This window comes from Schistocerca americana, chromosome 2, assembly GCF_021461395.2.
Source record: "Schistocerca americana isolate TAMUIC-IGC-003095 chromosome 2, iqSchAmer2.1, whole genome shotgun sequence".
NCBI classification, from domain to species: Eukaryota; Metazoa; Arthropoda; class Insecta; order Orthoptera; family Acrididae; genus Schistocerca; species Schistocerca americana.
This window is the reverse complement of record NC_060120.1, coordinates 930,886,049-930,907,841: the sequence shown is the minus strand read 5'-3', so window position 1 is coordinate 930,907,841 and position 21,793 is coordinate 930,886,049. Positions and strand designations below refer to the sequence as shown.

The following is a 21,793-nucleotide window of genomic DNA, read 5'->3' as shown; positions in this document are numbered from 1 at the left end:
AAGGAGACTACGCCATTTTACACTATTCAGGTACTAAAACGCGATGCTACAACTCTCAAATACTATAATACGCCCGAAATTTATGAATTAAACAATGCAAGTACCAAAAACACGCAAAGAAATTAAGAATTAAACTATGTAACAAATGAGTGAGGTAGGAGTATACGACTTGCTGCTGCAGCTGCTTATCCAACGGCGGCAGGGAGCACAAACGGACAAGAAAGCGACCTAATAGAAACGTGTTAGGAATCTACTCATCGCAAATAAGAAAGATAAGTAAACTGGCCAGGTATTAGGATTCCCACCCAAATAGAACTGGAGGTATTTTATTTATCATATACTGCACAGATTTAAAAATTAGTATCTCTCTAAAACAACGAAAATGTTGCTATAAGAAAATTAAATTCAAAATACTCACCAAGAAGTGATGTCACAGCAACCACTAGTATTTCGTCACTGTATCACCGATCCTCTTGACACCAACTTAGTGCCATTAAATCCTGGCTATGAGCAACAACTTAGAGCTAATTGTTGAGGCAAAACTACACACTGTAGTGAACGGCTAGCGTAGTGTGCTGGCGAACGATGAACATTCCGACATTTCTGCAATGCAAGATGATTAGTGCCTTAAACTTCAGTGGTGATGCCTACACAACGGCCATTGCTAGGCAACTGTAGATGTTACTTGAATGCGCTGGTTGGTATTGTTAAATAACAATCGCCGCGCATAGCAGTTGCGTAGTAACGAGCGGACTCAGTGCGAAGTTGTCAGAGAAGTTGAGCGTGTCTCTCTGTACCGAAGCGATGCAGCATCCACATGTCCAAGTAACAGGTGTCAGGGTCAGAAGAAATCTGCAATACTAGACGCCTGCTTTGACGAGACGAAACGGTAATTGCTGATTTGAATTTACGCTTGCTGCGTGTTTTGAATTTAATTTCTTTTTGTAGCTTTCTTCGTTGACTTCCTCTTGAGGTAAAAAGACGATGTATATTTTACGATACTGGCTGCAGTTTTTTTACGACACATACGTTTTTTTTCGTTCTGTGTGTCCTGGTATCCATTACAGCTGTACGATGTGCTTTACATTCCTCGTTTCGTTTTCATTGCGATAAATGTTTATTTTATTAGTCTCTTATTGAGAATCATAGTTGTGATTTGAAATATTTCTTTCCGTGATGCAGTAAATTCTCCGTAATCTATGCTTACTATTTAGTTTTGTTTCGTAATAATACTAAGAACATGGTGTTATAGTCGACATGTTCAGTACGTCATTATGTATATCCTGGAGTTTGATTTGGCTTGGGGCTCTAGGTTTATGGGATGAAAATGAGGTATACTGCCTGTCGCTAGTTCCCTATCAGAAGGTGAAAACAATCTCACCAGCTAATCTTCTGTTCGCTGCGGCGTGGAGTCTTCAGCCTTCAATATCAACAGCAGGAGATTCTATTGCTTGGATAAATGACTGAATTATTGAAGGGGAAGGGGAGAAAACTACAGACCAGTAACAGACAGTAAATTATCAAAGATATTACTCATGACAAAGACACGTAAACGCGAGGTAGTCTTATAACAAAGAATGGAATTTAGCGAACCTTCAGTTACGGCCTATATGGAAAGCTGCCGTCTTGCTGTAAGACATTTAAACACAAATGAAAAACAATGGAAATTAAAAGAGAAAGGAAGATAACTCCTCCGATGAGAGTAGCACTGCGTCTTCAGGCCACAAGTGGCCCATCGGGACCATCCGACCGCCGTGTCATCCTCAGCTGAGGATGCGTATAGGAGGGGCGTGTTGTCAGCACACCACTCTCCCGGTCGTTATGATGGTTTTCTTTGACCGGAGCCGCTACTATTCGGTCGAGTAGCTCCTCAATTGGCATCACGAGGCTGAGTGCACCCCGAGAAATGGCAACAGCGCATGGCGGCCCGGATGGTCACCCATCCAAGTGCCGGCCACTCCCGACAGCGCTTAACTTCGGTGATCTGCCGGGAAGCGTTGTAACCACTGCGGCAAGGCCGTTGCCTCGGATGAGAGTCGTAATCATAAATAATGAAATGAATTTCAGCAGTTGATAATCACGAAAGCAACTAGTTAGCCATGATGAGTTACATAATACGAATACATAGACAGGAACAACACGGTAATGCTTAGCACCTTAATGCCGTTCGCTTGCAGTGTAAATAGCATATTTGCATCTTAATTATGGCACAGTTTCCAAGAGTGTTCTACAGCGAAACATCTTGACTGAAGTTGATTGAATGTATACATGATTACTTCCAAAGTGATGGAAGCCAACACACGTGCAATAAAACGGCGGCAACTTCCGCACCATTGCTAACAACAAAGGCAACCCGACCAAGAACTGCAACGAAATGGAGAGGGAAGAGCGCCTCCCCACAGTTCCGCAACCTCGTGTGCAGCACGGCAGTGAGACGTCAACTTGACTGGGGGTGGCAATACAAGTGGTTCCTGCTCCTTTCGGCTGGAGGGTCAGCTCGTGCTCCTGGGTTTGCTGACCCTGTGTAGGCTCCAGGTCTTCGAACGTGGCCGGCACTTGTATCCTGACTCGTTGGCGTGGCTACAGTTTCAAATTAATGGATCCAGACCGCTACAGATATCCGCCATCTTGTGGATTATCTGAACTATTTGATTGCTGAGTATGAAAACTGCTCTACCCCCACAATTCGATAGTCCTCTACTCAGGCGACCCGTCAGCGGTTTGAGTTTGCGGGGGAAAATTGATTCTGTGGCAGCTGTGCCGCAAAAATGCGTGAGCGGATCTGAGCCGCTCGTGGCCGGTCCAAGTTACCTGCGTCAGATATCATCTGGCGTGTGTACATACCGATAGGCAAAACTGTGACAACGTGTGGCGCGCACGAGCGCGGGACAGCAAAATAGCAAAAAAAAAATGGTTCAAATGGCTCTGAGCACTATGGGACTTAACATCTGTGGTCATCAGTCCCCTAGAACTTAGAACTACTTAAATCTAACTAACCTAAGGACATCACACACATCCATGCCCGAGGCAGGATTCGAACCTGCGACCGTAGCAGTCCCGCGGTTCCGGACTGAGCGCCTAGAACCGCTAGACAACCGCGGCCGGCGCAAAATAGCAACGGTAGTGCGAACTGAGCAACCGCAAAGGCCAGAGGCGTATTTCAAGAGTCTGTAACTTCAATCCGTGGACCACATGGATGGAGGTTAACACGAGCTCTCCACAGACGCGTACGGAAGTTTGTTTGGCGCTTCCTGTTCATTTCCACTTTCACTTAGTCGTGTCCGCAAAACACACTGCGCTCTGCGATCGCCAGGAAATGGTTAGTTTCGTTCTGGACACGCGTCCACTGTTCTCCCACGCTCGGGCGATAGAACGACACGCTCGTCACCGAGGAGAGTGCCTCATCCGCGATCGGTGGCCGAGTGGAACTGTTGTTGTTGTTGTTCTTGTGGTCTTAAGTCCAGAGACTGGTTTGATGCAGCTCTCCACGCTACTTTATCCTGTGCAAGCTTCTTCATCTCCCAGTGCCTACTGCAACCTATATCCTTCTGAATCTGCTTATTGTATTCATTTCTTGGTCTCCCGTCTCCGATTTTTACCCTCTATGCCGCCCTCCAATGCTAAACTGGTGATCCCTTGATGCCCCAGAACATGTCCTACCAACCGATCCCTTCTTCTAGTCAAGTTGTGCCACAAACTTCTCTTCTCCCCATTTCTGTTCAATACCTCCTCATGAGTTATGTGATCTACCCATCTAATCACCAGCATTCTTCTGTAGCACCACATTTCGAAAGCTTCTATTCTCTTCTTGTCTAAACTATTTATTGCCCACGTTCCACTTCCATACATGGCAACTCTCCATAAAAATACTTTCAGATACGACTTCCTGACAATTCAATGTTAACAAATTTCTCTTCTGCAGAAACAATTTCCTTGCCATTGACAGTCTACATTTTATATCCTCTCTACTTCGACCATCATCAGCTATTTTGCTCCCCAAATAGCAAAACTCATTTATTACTTTAAGTGTCTCATTTCCTAATCGAATTCCCTCAGTATCACCCGATTTAAGTCGGCTACATTCCATTATCGTCGTTTTGCTTTTGTTGATGTTCATCTTATATCCTCCTTTCAAGACACTGTCCATTCTGTTCAGCTGCTCTATCAAGTCCTTTGCTGTCTCTGACAGAATTACAGCCGACCGGTGTGACCGAGCAGTTTTAGGCGCTTCAGTCTGGAACCGCGTGTTCGCTAAGGTCGCAGGTTCGAATCCTACCTCGGGCATGGATGTGTGTGATGTGCTTAGGTTAGATAGGTTTAAGTAATTCTAAGTTCTAGGGGACTGATGACCTCAGATGTTAAGTCCCATAGTGCTGAGAGCCATTTGAACCATTTTTGAACAGAATTACAATGTCATCGGAAAAACCTCAAAGTTTTTATTTTGTCTCCAAGGATTTCAATTGCTACTCCGAATTTTTCTTTTGTTTCCTTTACTGCTTGCTCTATATACAGACTGAATAACATCGGGGATAAGCTACAACCCTGTCTCACTCCCTTCCCAACCACTGCTTTCCATTCATGCCCCTCCACTCATATAACTGCCACCTGGTTTCTGTACAAATTGTAAATAGCCTTTCGCTCCCTGTATTTTACCCCTGCCAACCTCAGAATTTGAAAGAAAGTATTCCAGTCAACATTGTCAAAAGTTTTCTCTAAGTCTACAAACGCTATAAACGTAGTTTTGCCTTTCCTTAGTCTATCTTCTTAGATAAGTTATAGGGTCAGTATTGCCTCATGTGTCCCAACATTTCTACAGAATCCAAACTGATCTACCCAGAGGTCGGCTTGGACCAGTTTTTCCATTCGTCTGTGAAGAAATCGTGTTATTATTTTGCAGCCGTGACTTAATAAACTGATAGTTCTGTAATTTTCGCATCTGTCAACACCTGCTTTCTTTGGGATTGGAAGTATTATATTCTTCTTGAAGTCTGAAGGTATTTCACCTGGGTAGAGTTTTTCTGGGGATGGTCACCTAAAGCTATCAGTGGATCTAATTGAATGTTGCCTATTCCTTATTTCGACTTAGGTCTTTCAGTGCTCTGTCAAACTCTTCACGCAGTATCATATCTCCTATTTCATCTTGATCTACATCCTCTTCCATTTCCATAATATTGTCCTCAAGTACATCGCCCTTGCATAGACCCTCTATAAAGAGTGTTGCAAACAGGTACGGCCAAACTTTCAGGAAACATTCTTCACACACGAAGAAAATATCTTATGTGGACATGTGTCCGGAATCGCTTACTTTCCATGTTAGAGCTCACTTTATTACTTCTCTTCAAATCACATTAATCATGGAATGGAAACACACAGCAACAGAACGTACCAGCGTGACTTCAAACACTTTTTTTTACATGATATGTCCAAAATGTCCTCCGTTAGCGAAGGTACATGCATCCAACCCCCGTCGCATGGAATCCGTGATGCGCTGATGCAGCCCTAGAGAATGGCGTATTGTATCACAGCCGTCCACAATACGAACACGAAGAATCTCTACATTTGGTACCGGGGTTGCGTAGAGAAGAGCTTTCAAATGCTCCAATAAATGAAAGTCAAGAGGGCTGAGGTCAGGAGAGCGTGGAGGCCATGGAATTGGTCCGCCTCTACCAATCCATCGGTCACCGAATCTGTTGTTGAGAAGCGTACGAACACTTCGACTGAAACGTGCAGGAGCTCCATCGAGCATGAACCACATGTTGTGTCGTACTTGTAAAGGCACATGTTCTAGCAGTACAGGTAGAGTATCCCGTATGAAATCATGCTAACGTGCTCCATTGAGCGTAGGTGGAAGAACATGGGGCCCAATCAAGACATCACCAACAATGCCTGCCCAAACGTTCACAGAAAATCTGTGTTGATGACGTGATTGCACAGTTGCGTGCGGATTCTCGTCAGCCAGCACATGTTGATTGTGAAAATTTACAATTTGATCACGTTGGAATGAAGCCTCATCGGTGAAGAGAACATTTGCACTGAAATGAGGATTGACACATTGTTGGACGAACCATTCGCAGAAATGTACCCGTGGAGGCCAATCAGCTGCTGATAGTGCCTGCACACGCTGTACATGGTACGGAAACAACTGTTTCTCCCGTAGCACTCTCCATACAGTGACGTGGTCAACGTTACCTTGTACAGCAGCAACTTCTCTGACGCTGACATTAGGGTTATCGTCAACTGCACGAAGAATTGCCTCGTCCATTGCAGGTGTCCTCGTCGTTCTAGGTCTTCCCCAGTCGCTAGTCATAGGCTGGAATATTCCGTGCTCCCTAAGACGCCGATCAATTGCTTCAAACGTCTTTCTATAGGGACACCTTCGTTCTGGAAATCTGTCTCGATACAAACGTACCGCGCCACGGCTATCGCCTCGTGCTAATCCATACATCAAATGGGCATCTGCCAACTCCGCATTTGTAAACATTGCACTGACTGCAAAACCACGTTCGTGATGAACACTAACCTGTTGATACTACGTACTGATGTACTGTAGAGCAATGAGCCGCATGTCAACACAAGCACCGAAGTCAACATTACCTTCCTTCAATTGGGCCAACTGGCGGTGAATCAAAAATGGTTCAAATGGCTCTGAGCACTATGGGACTTAACATCTATGGTCATCAGTCCCCTAGAACTTAGAACTACTTAAACCTAACTAACCTAAGGACAACACACAACACCCAGCCATCACGAGGCAGAGAAAATCCCTGACCCCGCCGGGGATCGAACCCGGGAACCCGAGCGTGGGAAGCGCGAACGCGGCGGTGAATCGAGGAAGTACAGTACATACTGACGAAACTAAAATGAGCTCTAACATGGAAATTAAGCGTTTCCGGACACATGTCCACATAACATCTTTTCTTTATTTGTGTGTGAGGAATGTTTCCTGAAAGTTAGGCCGTACCTTTTTGTAACACCCTGTATACTCCGTCCACCTTTCTGCTTTCCCTTCTTTGTTTAGAACTGGGTTTCCATCTGAGCTCTTGACATTCATACAAGTGGTTCTCTTTTCTCCAAAGGTCTCTTTAATTTTCCTGTAGGCAGTATTTATCTAACCCCTAGTGATATATGCCTCTACATCCTTACATTTGTCCTCTAACCGTCCCTGCTTTGCCTTTTTGCACTTCTTGTCGATCTCATTTTTGAGACGTTTGTAATCCTTTTTGCCTGCTTCATTTACTGCATTTCTATATTTACTCCTTTCATCAATTAAATTCAATATCTCTTCTGTTATCCAAGGATTTCTATTAGCCCCTGTCCTTTTACCTACTTGATCCTCTGACACCTTCACTATTTCATCTCTCAAAGCTACCCATTCTTCTTCTACTGTAATTCCTTCCCCCATTCTTGTCAATCGTTCCCTAACGCTCTCACTGATATTCTCTATAACCTCTGGTTCTTTCAGTTTATCCAGGTGCCATATCCTTAAATTCCCACATTTTTTCCGGTTTCTTCAGTTTTAATTCTATGTGGAACTGTTATGCAAAGACAATTATCGCCATCACCAGTTAATAGGCATTGCGATCTGATTTCATTTATGTCATTGTTCATTTACTCATTTGGCAGAATAGGTACATTTTCGGCGTCTACTTATCAGTTATCGTTACCACACCGTGAGCACAGTCTACATTCTGAACAAAGTGCGTGGGTATGACATCAAAGTCGGCCCACTGCACGAACGATATGTAAGCAGCGATACCCACACGCTCCCGCTTCAATTTTACTGCGTAAATTTGATTCACAGGCCCGTGACTACTATCAGTGCACTCATTATTACCTAAGCAACACGAAACTGCGATCGGAAACGTGTTTTTAATTCAATTAAACTCTTTTTCTTTGTAGGACGGCTGAAATGGACAGTTACTGAGGCTCCAAGTGCTTTATACGTCTCAGAAAATTCTCCGCGCTACAGCTAGATAAAGTTGACGGCTACTATCAAAATCTCAACATTATCATGGCAGCCTGCAGATATCACGCAGTAGGGTTGCATACGTTGGAGAACGAATGAAAAACGTACTTTCGTTCGAGATGGTGGACGGATGTAGCCACGATCTACACTTTGCAACAAAGATGCAACAGTGCCAAATCAAATGGCTGCTGTCGTTTCATTAAAAAGAATTTAAGGTCAGTCTTGTTAAAGTTTGCTGTCAGTTGAACCACTAAGCCAACGGCCTTGCGCATGATGATACCGGTTCCCATCAGATCATCGAAGTTAAGAGCTTTTGGACTTGGCTAGCACTTGGATGGGGGACCATACGGGATGCCGAGCGCTGTTGGCAAGTGGGGTGCAGTCAGCCCTTGCGAGGTAAATTGAGGAGCTACTTGACTGACCGCTTCGGTCAAGAGAACTGACGACGCCCGGGAGAGCGGTGTGGGACCTCATGCCCCACCAAATTCGCAACCAGTGACACCTGTCGGTTGAGGATGAAACGGCGGTCGGTCGGTACCGTTGAGCCATCCGAGGTCTGTTGGAGTTTAAGTCACTGAAGTGAGTCTGTATTCTGGGGTTACTTTTTTATTATTAATAATGCGTAGTTGGGACTCATTAAAATTGCTTGGCATGGAACTGTTTGCAATAAGTCATTTATAATAACAACTGGTCTCTCATCGTCAGTATAATTTCTTCATTACAGCAGTCAGATAGTAGGATTGTCATAATTCAGGTGTCATTGCACTTTAAAGTCTTATTTGATAAATGTTTCTAGTTGAGTGCCACGGGTGTCATTTTTTTATTATTAACTTCTAGAGCTTTCAAGCGTGTTCAGTAAGGGATAAAATGAACTGCTCTTTTTCCATTGGTACGGCCATTCATGTCGTCAACTGTGATGACTTTATTAAAAAAGTACATGAGTTCAGTATCCTGTTGGTGCAGAATAATTTTCTTTACCTCTTTCATTAAATCGACTTGGTAAGCTATGTTCACGATTCATCCGCTCGAGAATTTTGTGTAAGGCGACGTTCATGAACGAACTACACTATCTGAGAGTTCTTCCAATTAATCTCAACATGTCTTCCGGGTTCAGTACAAATGGTTGAAATGGCTCTAAGCACTATGGGACGTAACATCTGAGGTCATCAGTCCCCCAAAACTTAGAACTACTTAAACCTAACTAACCTAAGGACATCACTCACTTCCATGCCCGAGGCAGGATTCGAACTTGCGACCGTAGCGGTCGCGCGGTTCCAGACTGAAGCGCCTAGAACTGCTTGGCCACACCGGCCGGCAATTTCAGTACACCAATGTTTATGATACACTACTGACCATTAAAACTGCTACACCAAGAAGAAACGCAGATGATAAACGGGTATTCATTGGACAAATATTTTATACTAGAACTCACATGTGATTACATTTTCATGCGATTTGGGTGCATAGATACTGAGAAATCGGTACCCAGAACAACCACCTCTGGCCGTAATAACGGCCTTGATACGACTGGGCATTGAGTCAAACAGAGCTTGGATGATGTGTACATGTACAGCTGCCCATGCGGCTTCAACACGATACCACAGTTCATCAAGAGTAGTGACTGGCTTATTGTGACGAGCCAGTTGCTCGGCCACCATTTTTGCGTAACATACTGATGTTCCCAGTAATTTTTTTATTACAATTTGAAACAGCATCACTATGTGACCTTCAAGCATGCGCATCTAATAATATTACAAGGTGCGTTCCAGTGCTGAATCAGTGTATGCAATGGTACATGAAATAGTACATGTTTGAGCCTCCTTCACTTGGATTTTTTGTTTTGAGCCTTTCAGATCCGATGACGACAGCGTAGATCTGTCGAAACCGGCCACAGTAATAAAAAGAGCTGCTAGCGATCTTGGCAAAGCTGATTCTTCAAGAGTAATAATATTTCTCACTGCAATTGCTGTTTAGACAGTAAATCGCGACACATGTATATCGTTTATGCTTTAAATTTCTAATTGTGTAATGTCTTTAAGCTGTGTAGCCTGCATACTGTGACATGGACGTAGAATGTACAGCTGACTCATTATGAACACATGGCTGTGCAGCGCTCTGAATGTAGAATGGTAAAGAATTTTTGTAAATCCAATATTCTGAATATAATAGCAAGTTTGTACTAGCATCCGTGATTGATAACTTTTCAACAGTCAAAAACTTTGATATAGACTGAAGAACAGTACCACCATGTGCGCTTACTGAAACTAATATGATTGTATGTAGAGATGTGTAAATGTTTGCTGTTCCTGAAACCCACCGAACAACGTTTTTCACAGCCCTGATGATAATCCTTACCTGCGCAACCCAGATAACGGAGCTCAGCTCTGCTCTGTCACACTAGCTACAGTGGAACCCTTGGCTGCACGTTAGTCTGAAAGAAATGACGCAGCTTCTGCCAGAATCATTGTTAGATAAATCTCTGCTAAATAAGTCACGCAAGGTGCAATGAGTTGAACATGTTCCAGATTAAAAGATTTCTGGTCGTTAAATATAAGTGTAGAATTTCACGGTAAAGAGAATCAAATCCTATCCTATATCAGTTTAAAGTTATATTATAGCTCAGAAAACGCAGTTAAGTATTTCAGTTAGATTTGAATGAAGGCTGCAAATCTCCTAGAGACACTGTCACTCACAAATATACCTCAACATGACTATGAGGCAGAAAGTTCATGCTTTGAACACTTTTAGCAAGATTTCAGAAATAAACTTATAGGTGTCACTGCCCATACAAATACTGGAAAAACATTACTACAGTTGCGAGCAAGAGACATGTTTTACATTTTTGTAAGGTGTACTATACAGAATATGGAACCAATAAACTAACAATGAGAACTGACAGTCACTTTATAAGCAAATTATTACACATAAAGGACTGGCAATAAGGAAGAAAATGTGCTGTAGTCTCAACAAACGTGAACAGGAGGTAAACTGGAACACTTATACTATGCTGTATTCCTAATGGTCAACTATACAAGGCATAAAAATTTTGTGGACAGAAAATTACATTATTGCATCTTCATGCATCACTTACAAAAGCAGATTTTTGGACTAAACAAAAAACTGTGGTATATTTTGAATCCAAAAAGACCATGAATCACAAAAAGAAGAAAAATACCAAGTTACAAGATAAGGAAACATTACAGAATACTGAAACAGACTAATAAGGCAGCTATTTCAGAATTTTAGGTATCAATACTTCTCTTAAAATGGAAAACAAGAAAGCTCTGATTTTCACCTAGTTTAATATCATCATGTATGTTCTTGTTCTTCTTAAGTATAACTGACCTTTCATCTTGATAAACAAGTAACATTTATTTTTGCAGTGATCAAACTCTTAAATAAGCTACCAGAAGATATACAAAGACAAAGAATGAGAAATAAAAGAAAGTGATCTGGTAAAATATCATAAAATGGATTAGCATGTAGTTAAAATAAAGATGGTACATATATTTCTGCCCCATATTCTACATGAACAGCAAATGTCAAAAAGTCAATGAATAAGCACTAAGGTCTGTAATATTTGATGCATATATATATATATATATATATATATATATATATATATATATATATATATAAAATAAGTTGTAGTACACATCATATAATTTCTTGTAGATATTCTTAAAGGGTTAAATTTACTTATCTTTGCTCAGTAAAACATTTCATCACCTCCCTGAGGGATTAAACATATAAACAGATAATAAAAGTGATTTTAGAAATAAACTTGTAGGTGTCACTGCCCATACAAATACTGGAAAAACATTACTACAGCTGTGAGCAAGAGACATGTTTTACATTTTTGTAAGGTGTACTATACAGAACATGGAACCAATAAACTAACAATAAGAATTGACAGTCACTTTATAAGCAAATTATTACATATAGAGGGTTGGCAATATTACAAGTTGTGGTAAGATACTGTCCCTAGTATGAGGACAATGAAATTTAAATACATGATGTTTCGTAACATGTACTAGTGATACCAGCAACTGCTTCACCTTGGTAAGTTACAAGGTTCCATTTGATGTACTGGACACAAAGTCATAAGTACCAGATTTTGTTGGAGATATACATTTAAATTCAAAATGCCAATCATCACCTTGCCTAAGTAATATAGCTATCAGTGTTCATTAGTGGTTTCTCACTACTGAGTGATCTGTGAAACATTGAGTATGTTATCACATGAGATTTACAGTCATATTTGCAAATGGAGCACCCTAAATATATCTAAAATTTAATTTACAATAAGAAGCTGAAGTTATGGGTCTAAATGATACCATCTCATTCATTTCTTCGGAGAACAAATCTGTGATACATATCAAACTGCACTGCATTATTAAATTTATTGAGAATAAATGTGAATACACAATATGATTCAATGAAATCTGTGGTTCTGCATGCTACTAAATGGTTTCAGACTTCCTCGTCATTAGGTGAACATATCTTTGATATGCTCAGAATTTTCTGTTCGTATTTCATCTGAAAAATTTATTAGGAGAAAACAAGAATATGCAATATGTTATGATGAAATCTTCAAATCTGTGATTCCATGAGCTACTAAGAGTCTTCAGAATTCCTCATCCTCATGTGAGCATGTCTCTGATATGCTCGAAAGTTTGTTTTTTGTTACATAGCAATTTTTCACATTCCATATATATGTGTGTGTGTGTGTGTGTGTGTGTGTGTGTGAAGGAGAGAGAGAGAGAGACAGAGAGAGAAAGGAGAGAGAGAGCATGCCTGTGTGAAGATGAGGGAGAGAGTGAGACGGAAATATAAAACAATTCGTAACTGCATTAGCGACCCACCCCAATATTGAACAGATAGCACTAAGTATCAATGGCTGGATGACTTGTCAGCATAGCGGTAGTACATTATATAAACAAATTTTCCCCTTGAATCAGCTTATATGTTAGTGGAAACTGTACTAAAATCTCTATACAGACAGAGACGATTTAATTAATATATTTATAACCAATGTATTCCATGTGGATCATGTGTGTGGTGGTGGTGGTGGTGGTGTGTGTGTATGTATGTGTGTGTGTGTGTGTGTGTGTGTGTGTATGTGTGTGTGTGTGTGTGTGTGTGTGTGGGTATGTGTGATACTGGACATGTGTATCAATTTCCAGCATGTCATGTACTGCAGGCTGGTGGGAGAAGATTGTGTTTAAAGGTCACAAATAAAACAAAATAAAAAAAGAGAAAGCACACCTAATCTGCATATGCTTGACATTGCTTCAGTTTGGAGGCGATCTGAATGTCACATTATTCTTGAAGACTCAGGGTAGAAGAGATCGCTAGCAATTCTTTTTATTACTATGTTTACTAGTATGACCGCTTTAGACAGGTCTATGCTGTCATAATCGGATCTTGTAACGTAATCAATTGTACATGCCAGGACATCAGCACAGTATGTATTATGTTTTAATCCTTCAAGAATAATGCACTTAATCTAGATGTGTAGCACGTGATAGTACTTCTCCTGTAAACCTCAGTATGTAGTGTCCATTGTTGAGTCTCAATGCTGCAGTTATTTGTCAGGGGCTCATCATGGCATACGTTTCCACCTTACAACGCAAAGAAGCTTGTCCGTACCGTATCTAGGTTTGAATGAAGGGAAGCAGAAAGCTGAAAGTTGAATCAAATGCTGCTCTGCTGTAAAGAACATTTTGAATGTAAACCTACCAAAGTCGTATCCCTTGGAAAATTTTTTACTTTTTGCAGAGAAAAGTAGAACTCATAGATTCCGGATTCGAATATTTTTTCACTATTTAGTCATTCTCAAATGATTGCATAAAATGCTTGGAAGTTAAGTAACTCACTGCCTGTTGTTCGAAGTGTGTGCAGTCAATTATAAGTGCAAATTGGGATCATTACTCTGAGGAAAGCAGAAATTGACAGTCTTTAACTGTCGTTTTCTTTTTTTCTTTTTTTTATGCGTGCCCCCCCCCCCCCCCCCCCCCCCCCCAAGCATCTGTTGCAATCTTCCAAAGTTTTCTGTATTCATCTGCAAGAAATTTCTGACTCCCATCCCAGTCTCTATTTGTAAGGTGTCGAAAAGATCTCGCCCATGTCTGCTTACTTCTTTAAAAAGCTCATGAATGGACCAGTGTTTGTGAGGACGTGAAAGGGCTGTGGCCCTTTCTCGCCAGTGGAGATTCGTTTTCCAATCTTATGCATAATTTCGAAGTGACCAAAGAAATAATATCTGAATACATTAAGTCGTATCACTCTGACTACATCACGCCAACACATTCCTCCCGTCATTGGTACATCAAAGTAAGAGGAGCGTTAGCTCACTCTGACTTGTCAGTTTGGTGGTGGTTGCATAGTGCTGCACGGAGCTATGCTCCTACGTTGTGACATTCACTGCTAGATGACAATGGCATCGTTTTCACTGCAATGGGAGTCTAATTCAGTTTAAATCAACTGATTTGTACAAAATCTTTATAAATTATACAAAAAAACCTTCCTCGTAAGTAAGTCAACCTATTCGTGAAAATCGCATCGAAATCACTACAGTAGTTTCTGAGATTAGTCCAAACACCCAGACAAAAGTGAGCAGGGGACTTCAATTTATATATGTGCAGAATAGACAGCTAGATAGACAGAAAGAAGATAGAAGAAAGACAGTAATATATAAAGTTAGCTGGTTGGTTTTCCATTTTTGTTCAAATAAGACATGAAAAAGTCCACGTTTCGGAAAATGTTATTAATAACCAAAGACATTATAGCAAACTTAAAGATAAATGTATAAGACACAGAAAGAAACGACTACTTTACATAGGTGCGTAATCTATAACAGACAGTTCATGAACACCATCTGATATGAGATACTGAATTTTGTTAAAACAAAATACTAAATGTTATTGTTTCAAGAGATTTTTATTTCATCATTCGTGATTACATCATAAAAACAAAACAATTTCAGTGCGTCTTTGAATACATTTCCTTGTGTCACTACGGTCTCCTTTATACAAAAATATTTTTATAATGGTAGACTTATATTTACCACATATTTATCTGTTTACCTATGTCTTTTCGCCTGGCTTCCCCACAGATACGAATGAATGAACTGAATCAATTTGTTTCTTATAAGCTATCATCCTTCCAGTTACTTGTTTATCATGGAACTATATTTGATATTGTACGTTTTCTTTTTAAAAAAATAATACCTGTTGATTTCAGTGTGAACACAGACAATTCGTAGGACAGAGTTTTCAGTACTCTAAATGAATCATTCTGAATATCCTACTTTATCACCCTTGATTATATAGCTGAGTGTAGCCACTGTTTCCTGACTACAATCTAACACAGCGCACAAGATTAAAGCTTTCAATTTGTACAGAATGTGCACCATTTGCAGTAGAGCTGCCATCGGTCTGGCAGTGACACCAGTGGGTAGACAGCTGCTGCAGAAGATTAGGACGAACACCTTCCAGGGCGCAGCTATCACTTGTCTCTGGTCTCTGCCATGCCCTTGAAGATGCCCTTGTACATGACGTCAATGGCCTTGCTCCAGGCCTGCTCCCCTACGGGGCTCTTGTGAATGTCCAAAGCATCCCTCAGCAGCTGCATCAGCACATCCTTCAGAACCTGTGAATAACACAACAGTGTCAGTGCAAGTGGCCATCAAAGTCGTAGCAATGGAGTCTCTAACGGTGACGCTGGGGAATTACCCTGTTGTGTTGCACTTAGAAATTAAAACTGTGGATTTCGTGTGTTTGTTGCATACTAAAATGTTTACGTAGACATGTAGAATATTTGGAGCATGTAGGAAGTCGAGTCAGCATTTTACCGCTATAAAAACACTCAGCTCGAAGTTACAGCTAAGCAACTCACTATTATTATATAGCCGGGCTCATAATTACACTGTTTTATCTCAGAAGTGATTATAATTTCTTCTTGAAGGATAGGATGAAGGGAAATGCTATACTTTATCTGGTCCATCTTAGACTGTAGTATGAAAATCGTGACTATTTGTAACATGAAAGATAATCATGTAACTTATCATTTCAGAGCCTCTTGAGACAAAGGTTTGTGGAAGCAGTCATCCGATTTAGATTTTATTTGGAGCAGGGATTTTATTTACTTTTAAGTGTGACCCAGTATGTGGCTGTGCCGCGGAAATGTCACTTTAGCCGCTAGCGACAACAGGCGACGAGCGTCCGATGGAATTTCAGCGACACATTGTAGTGTGGTTCTGTCTGCCAGACCAGAGAGGATTGGTTGGTTTTTCTAAATCAACGTTGAATGAGTTATAGTGGATACTCACAAATTATTACGAACGTTGTAATCTTTCAGGCTCGATTAAGTGTGAGAGATTTTCCCTTGACTTTCTGCTGACCTCAAAAATTCTGCCAGCAGTAATGCCAATATTTCGAGTACTCCTGACAGGAGGGAGCACTTTATATAGGAGTACTGTTAGTGGGAGAAAGGGGTGGCCAATTCGAATGCCCGCACTGTGTTCGTGGGCCTGACCTGAGTGGTGAAATATTTTAGAGAGTTGGGTGGCAGAACTCACGGATATAGCGAGCAAGTCGGGCGCCACCTGGGGTGAATGTGCTCTCTGACTTGTTTTTGATGTAATTTGGTGATACGTACTGACACAAAATGTCATTTTCTACTATGGAGAACCTCAACGAATCCACAAAAGCGTTTCCAGTGCGTGTGTATGGAGCTTTGAGCAGTTTTCTTATTTAGATTTTTGTAGGCAGTTGTGTGGTTTATTGTGCGCGCACGTGGTTTGGTAGAAAAAAGCTAGTATTTCTATTCAATTATTTTGTCAAACTCATGAGTAGTAATAGGATGGATAGCCAAACACATTTTGGATTTCAAAAGGTCCACTCTACTGAATCAACTATTTATGCATTTAATGAGTACGTAATAGAAACCGAGCGAGTTGGTTCAGTGGTTAGCACACTGGACTCGCATTCGGTAGGACGACGGGTCAAACCCGCGTCCGGTCATTCTGAGTTAGGTTTTCCGTGATTTGCTGGTCGCTGTGGCCGAGCGGTTCTAGGCGCTTCAGCCCGGAACTGCGCTGCTGCTACGGTCGCAGTTTCGAATCCTGGCTCGGGCATGGGTGTGTGTGATGTCCTTAGGTTAGTTAGGTTTAAGTAGGTCTAAGTCTAGCGGACTGATGACCTCAGATAAGTCCCATAGTGCTTAGAGTCATTTGAACCATTTTTCTTTCCACATACGTCTCGCTAAATGACCGTGAGCTCATACGGAGGCTTAGAGAGTAATAATGATAGTAGTGCCAGAAGTACCCTCCCAGAGACATCCGGTATTTACAGTGGTATAACACGAACAGAGAACTGTCTATAATCGCCATTATTAATCCAGCAATACAAGCTGCATTTTGAGAGTAGGATACCAACCATGAACTCGTCTTCTGGAACCTTGCGCCGGCCGTGATTGTTCCCGATCTTCAATAACATCTCTTCCAGCACTTCAGGGTCGTCCAGGTTGCAGACGATGGAGTCTATGGAGTACATGACGCTGTTGGCGTGCGCCTTCAGCCTTTTGGACGTGGCGAGCTCGTCGCGCGGCAAGTCCGCGAAGCTGGAGAACCTCTTTTGCGCAGCGGGCAGCTTGTCGAAAAACCTGTGAAAGAAGCAGGGATACCGTCAGGGGGCCGTACAAAAGAACAGCTGCCCTACATCCTCCCATAGGTTTCCAGTATTTACATTTGCGCTGACTTTCGTAAAATATATCTAAATCTTGAAAATTATTGTAGTCAGACGAATTCCTTCAGACAAAATATTAATTATTTTACAAATTATTATCACGCAGAGAAATAATTTATTAAGAGATATATACAGGGTGTTTCAGAAATACTTTCACAAGCTTTGGGAACAAGTTCCTTAGACCAAAACAGGAAAAATGTGTAGTAAACATGAGTTCTAATAGACACAGGCCCTACCTTAAGAGCTATGTGCATCTGTTCACCTTCGCTACTGTGAAACACATCTCTTCTATTGAAGAAGTGCTCACAGATCATAAGATTGCCTTTTAGAGTCCATGTTTATTGGATTATTTTTCTTGTTTTGGTCCACACTACCACATCCCAAAATACGGAAATCGAAGAGCATGCACTAGAACAGACCTGTTTTACAACATCGAACATGAATAAGTGGTTATAGCTCTTAATGTATCCATTTCCGACCCGTGCTTACAACACATTTTTTTCTTGTTTTATGTAAGGAACCTCTTCCAAAGGTCTGTAAAAGTAATTTTGAAACACCCTTGATATGCCACTTACCTAAGGAATCATCTTCGAACTTGGTACAAATCACCATAAGAGATTCAATAAATCGACAATTGATACGCCCATTTTCCAGCCAGAGACAGATGATTCGTCCCTTACATCAACAAACGAAACCACTAACATTTTCGTGAACCAGAGAAAAACGAATGATGACATTTTTACTAAAGCTATCAATCAGTTTCCTGTCAATTAACCAGCACTCGCAAAAGGAAAGGTACATACTGCAATGCCTCCCACACGTCAGCAGTCAAAATCCGACATTTTCCTGCAAATCCAGCTCTCGGACTAGGATCTGATGTCAAAGAGATGCTGCCAACGGTGGGAGAAGATTTTCGGAACTAGATCTGATTTAACAAGTGTTGTTGTCTCAAACAAAGTGTGCAATCAATTCTTTAGAGAAATCTGCCCGTCTTTTGCAGAAAGAAGTGTTTGTACGTGCTGTGGTTAAAGCGGAAATCGTCAAGCTCTGTTAACTTTGAAGCCACATCGGCTGTTGAAACCTGGAGAGACCAGGTGCTCCTCTTTTACCTCAAGACTGTGCCGTGAAATCAACAAGATTCACACGGGAGGGAAAGGGAGTCGCCTTGCTCAGAATTGTCCAAAATTGAATGAACTGGCAGCTCCAGCAAGAACCCCGCATATCTGTACTGTGTAGTAGTACAGGAAAGTCAGGGCTAGTTTTGTGTAACGTTTTTAATAACGTAATGTTTACATAAATTGTACATCGTGACGTGTTTTAAGGAGACGTACTGCTGGTCACTCTTCGTACCGAACAAAGTTACAAGAAACGAAATCATGTACACATCTTAAAATTGACCATATCTCTGGCAGAAACCAAAGAAAACAGCGAAAAGTGCATCTACACAGTGCAATTGATATATAACTGCAACAATAAAGTGAAAATCTGTTCTTTAGGCGGACACAATGTCCTGTTGGTTCCAAGTAGTTCCTAAACTCCAGAACAGATAGTAGCATCCCAGAAAACAGGGACGTCCCTATAACTGTGGACACTGAGCGCAGATGTATTAATGGGACATTGCCAGGAGATACCGCGCTAAAACTGAGTATACCCACCACTGGCGTTGATAATGTCCTCAGTCAGCGAGGAAGAGCTTTCGCAAGTATATTCAGGTATGCCACATCCAGGAGACGCCACTCATTGGTGATTATGTCATGTAAATCGCCCAAATTGTGGGGATGTTGACTGCTACGGTTCACTTGGTGTTACAGATGGTCTCAAGCTGTGTTTTACGGTATTGAGATCGAGTAATTTAGCGGGCCAGTGGAGATGTGGTAGGATACCTGAGGGTTTGTTTTGTTTTGTTTTGCTTTAGGGCGCAAAAAACAGCTGGGGTCATACACGCCCAAGTCAAAACTAGAGAACACGAACACACAGTGGGGTCCGTCGATACAGGAACGTATGGGTGCAGCCCTGTGAACTCAGCTGATCTCATATTAGAAGAAGAGAATATCTACAGTAGATTAATCATGATAATAATAATTTCGATACAATAAATTTGTATACAAACATACCAGTAGTTGAGACAACAGAAATTATAAAAGACAACGTCCTCTGATATAGAAAGGCAGCCCCTGTTGACACTTAAGAACTCATAAAATTACTACTGCTCGCGCCAACACAAAATTATTTTGAATTTTATAAGAAAGTACACACACAGAAAGGTGGGGCACCAATGGGAAATTGCATAGCAGATACCATCGCAGATACGTTTCTCAAATTCTATTGACATAAGAGAAAAGAAGAGATATGAAAACACGATAAACAAAACACAAAAGACAACATTAAGATCGCACATCTACATATTGCACAATATCTCTGGCAAGAAATATCCCTGAGTACCTAGGGTGTGATTTATTTGTAAATACGAAGCAGCATTGGAAGGATTTGTCATTTTACAAGTATAAAAAAATAACGTGACATTTGTATTGAAGATAAATTCTTAATCTATATTAACAACATAGCAAATACAAAAATTACGTCCTGCATAGTATAGGACCACATAAAATCGCGTAGATGTAGAATAAAATGATATATAAATGTGATGTCAACAGGAACTCTTGGCGGTGGCACATATGCTGAAAAAAGCTTGTTATAAGCTTACGTAATCAACAAGAAATAAATAATTAGCAGCTAATTGTGTCAAAAGTATAAAGAAGATGTCACATTATGACCTTATGCAAGCTGCAGATCCAGCAGAGAAGAAGAAGAGAGTAACACGTGGTCACCAAAAATGATACATACTGGTTCATGTTCAGGATAACCTGAATGAGCCGGCCTAAGTCGTGATCCGAAAATACCGTCGCAACATCACAGATCCACCTCTCGCTAGAACTACACCCTCCACGCACTGTATGTTAAATCTTCATTGGGTTCTCAGTGCACTCACTGCCAAGAATTTGAAAGGAGGGAAAATCGCGACTTGTCGGACCACAGTATGACCTGCAGTCAGCTGCTGTCCAGTTTTATGCGCGCGCCTTCATAGGAAATAGCCTTTTGCCAAGTTCCCTACTCCATATGTCAACTGCGTGCAGTTCACTTCGCAATGATCGCTCGGAAACTGGTGAAAATTTACTGACAGCAACAATTCCTGTCTGGTTGAAAGCAGCTGTACAAGACAAGTGTGACACTCATCCCTGGTCCCTCTCGCTTAGGGTCTTTCTTCGACCACTGTTCTTACGGCACACATTGGACGGTCTGCGTTGAGACACCAACAAATCGGGCAACTTCGATCATGGTGTATAGATGGGCACTTCCAAACACTAGAGCTCTTTCCTGCCATTATATCACGTCTCTACGTCATCCCTCATTTTCTATGATCGACTGGCACATACCTTTACGCAACTCTTTTTCTGGAAACGGTCAATTACGTATGCAAATTCATAATGAAAGAACCATGTGATAGAAATACTGAATTGAGGTCGAGGAATGCGATAAACAGCGGTACTAATGATTGTTGGTAATTGACTAATCCAGCCCTACTCTTCTTTTACTCTTGATTCGAATTTGCATGGTTTGTAGAAGTGAAACAACATTGAAAGCATTCTGAGCAGTGGAAGAAGCACTCAGATTGCCAGGGACAATAGAGTCAGCCACCATCCCTGGAGCCAACTCACAGAAGGCTTGCGGAGGTAGAAGAGAGGGTCCATTGCCCATCGGCCATCAGTCGCGCTTTTGTTGTGCCACACCGCGACGTCCACCTTCGCTATGAATGAACGAAGATAGGAACTTCAGTCGTGAAAACTCCTGGGAAAAGCGTTTTACAAGCTTGGAGTGGAGTGAGAAGTTTCATTTTTTAGCAGAGGACACTGATGTGCCCAAATGTAGACGGTTAACTGTTTCTTAGAAAGCACTGGACATCAGAGATAAACATCTCAAAGACATATTGGGGTCCCGCAGTTGTGGGAACGTACTGAGTCTCCAAAATACAAATGTTGACACAATGTAAGAACTGTTGTTGTGGTCTCAGTCCTGAGAT

At 41.4% G+C, this 21,793-nt stretch overlaps 1 protein-coding gene across 2 annotated transcripts in view; it reads right to left on the bottom strand.

Moving 5' to 3' along the window:
- Positions 1-15,013: 15,013 nt before the first annotated feature.
- Positions 15,014-21,793, bottom strand: part of LOC124595645 (non-symbiotic hemoglobin 1-like) — a 73,430-nt gene continuing 66,650 nt past the window's right edge. Inside the window, exons 3-4 of one of the 2 annotated variants that reach the window (XM_047134478.1) lie at positions 17,407-17,632; positions 15,014-15,619 (exon numbers count right to left, since the gene is read on the bottom strand). In XM_047134478.1, the coding sequence (XP_046990434.1) occupies positions 15,476-15,619; positions 17,407-17,632 (370 nt within the window). In that variant the 3' untranslated portion in view covers positions 15,014-15,475. Of the gene's footprint in view, positions 15,623-17,406; positions 17,633-21,793 lie in introns of both variants that reach the window. The other variant, XM_047134479.1, reaches the window with a different exon arrangement.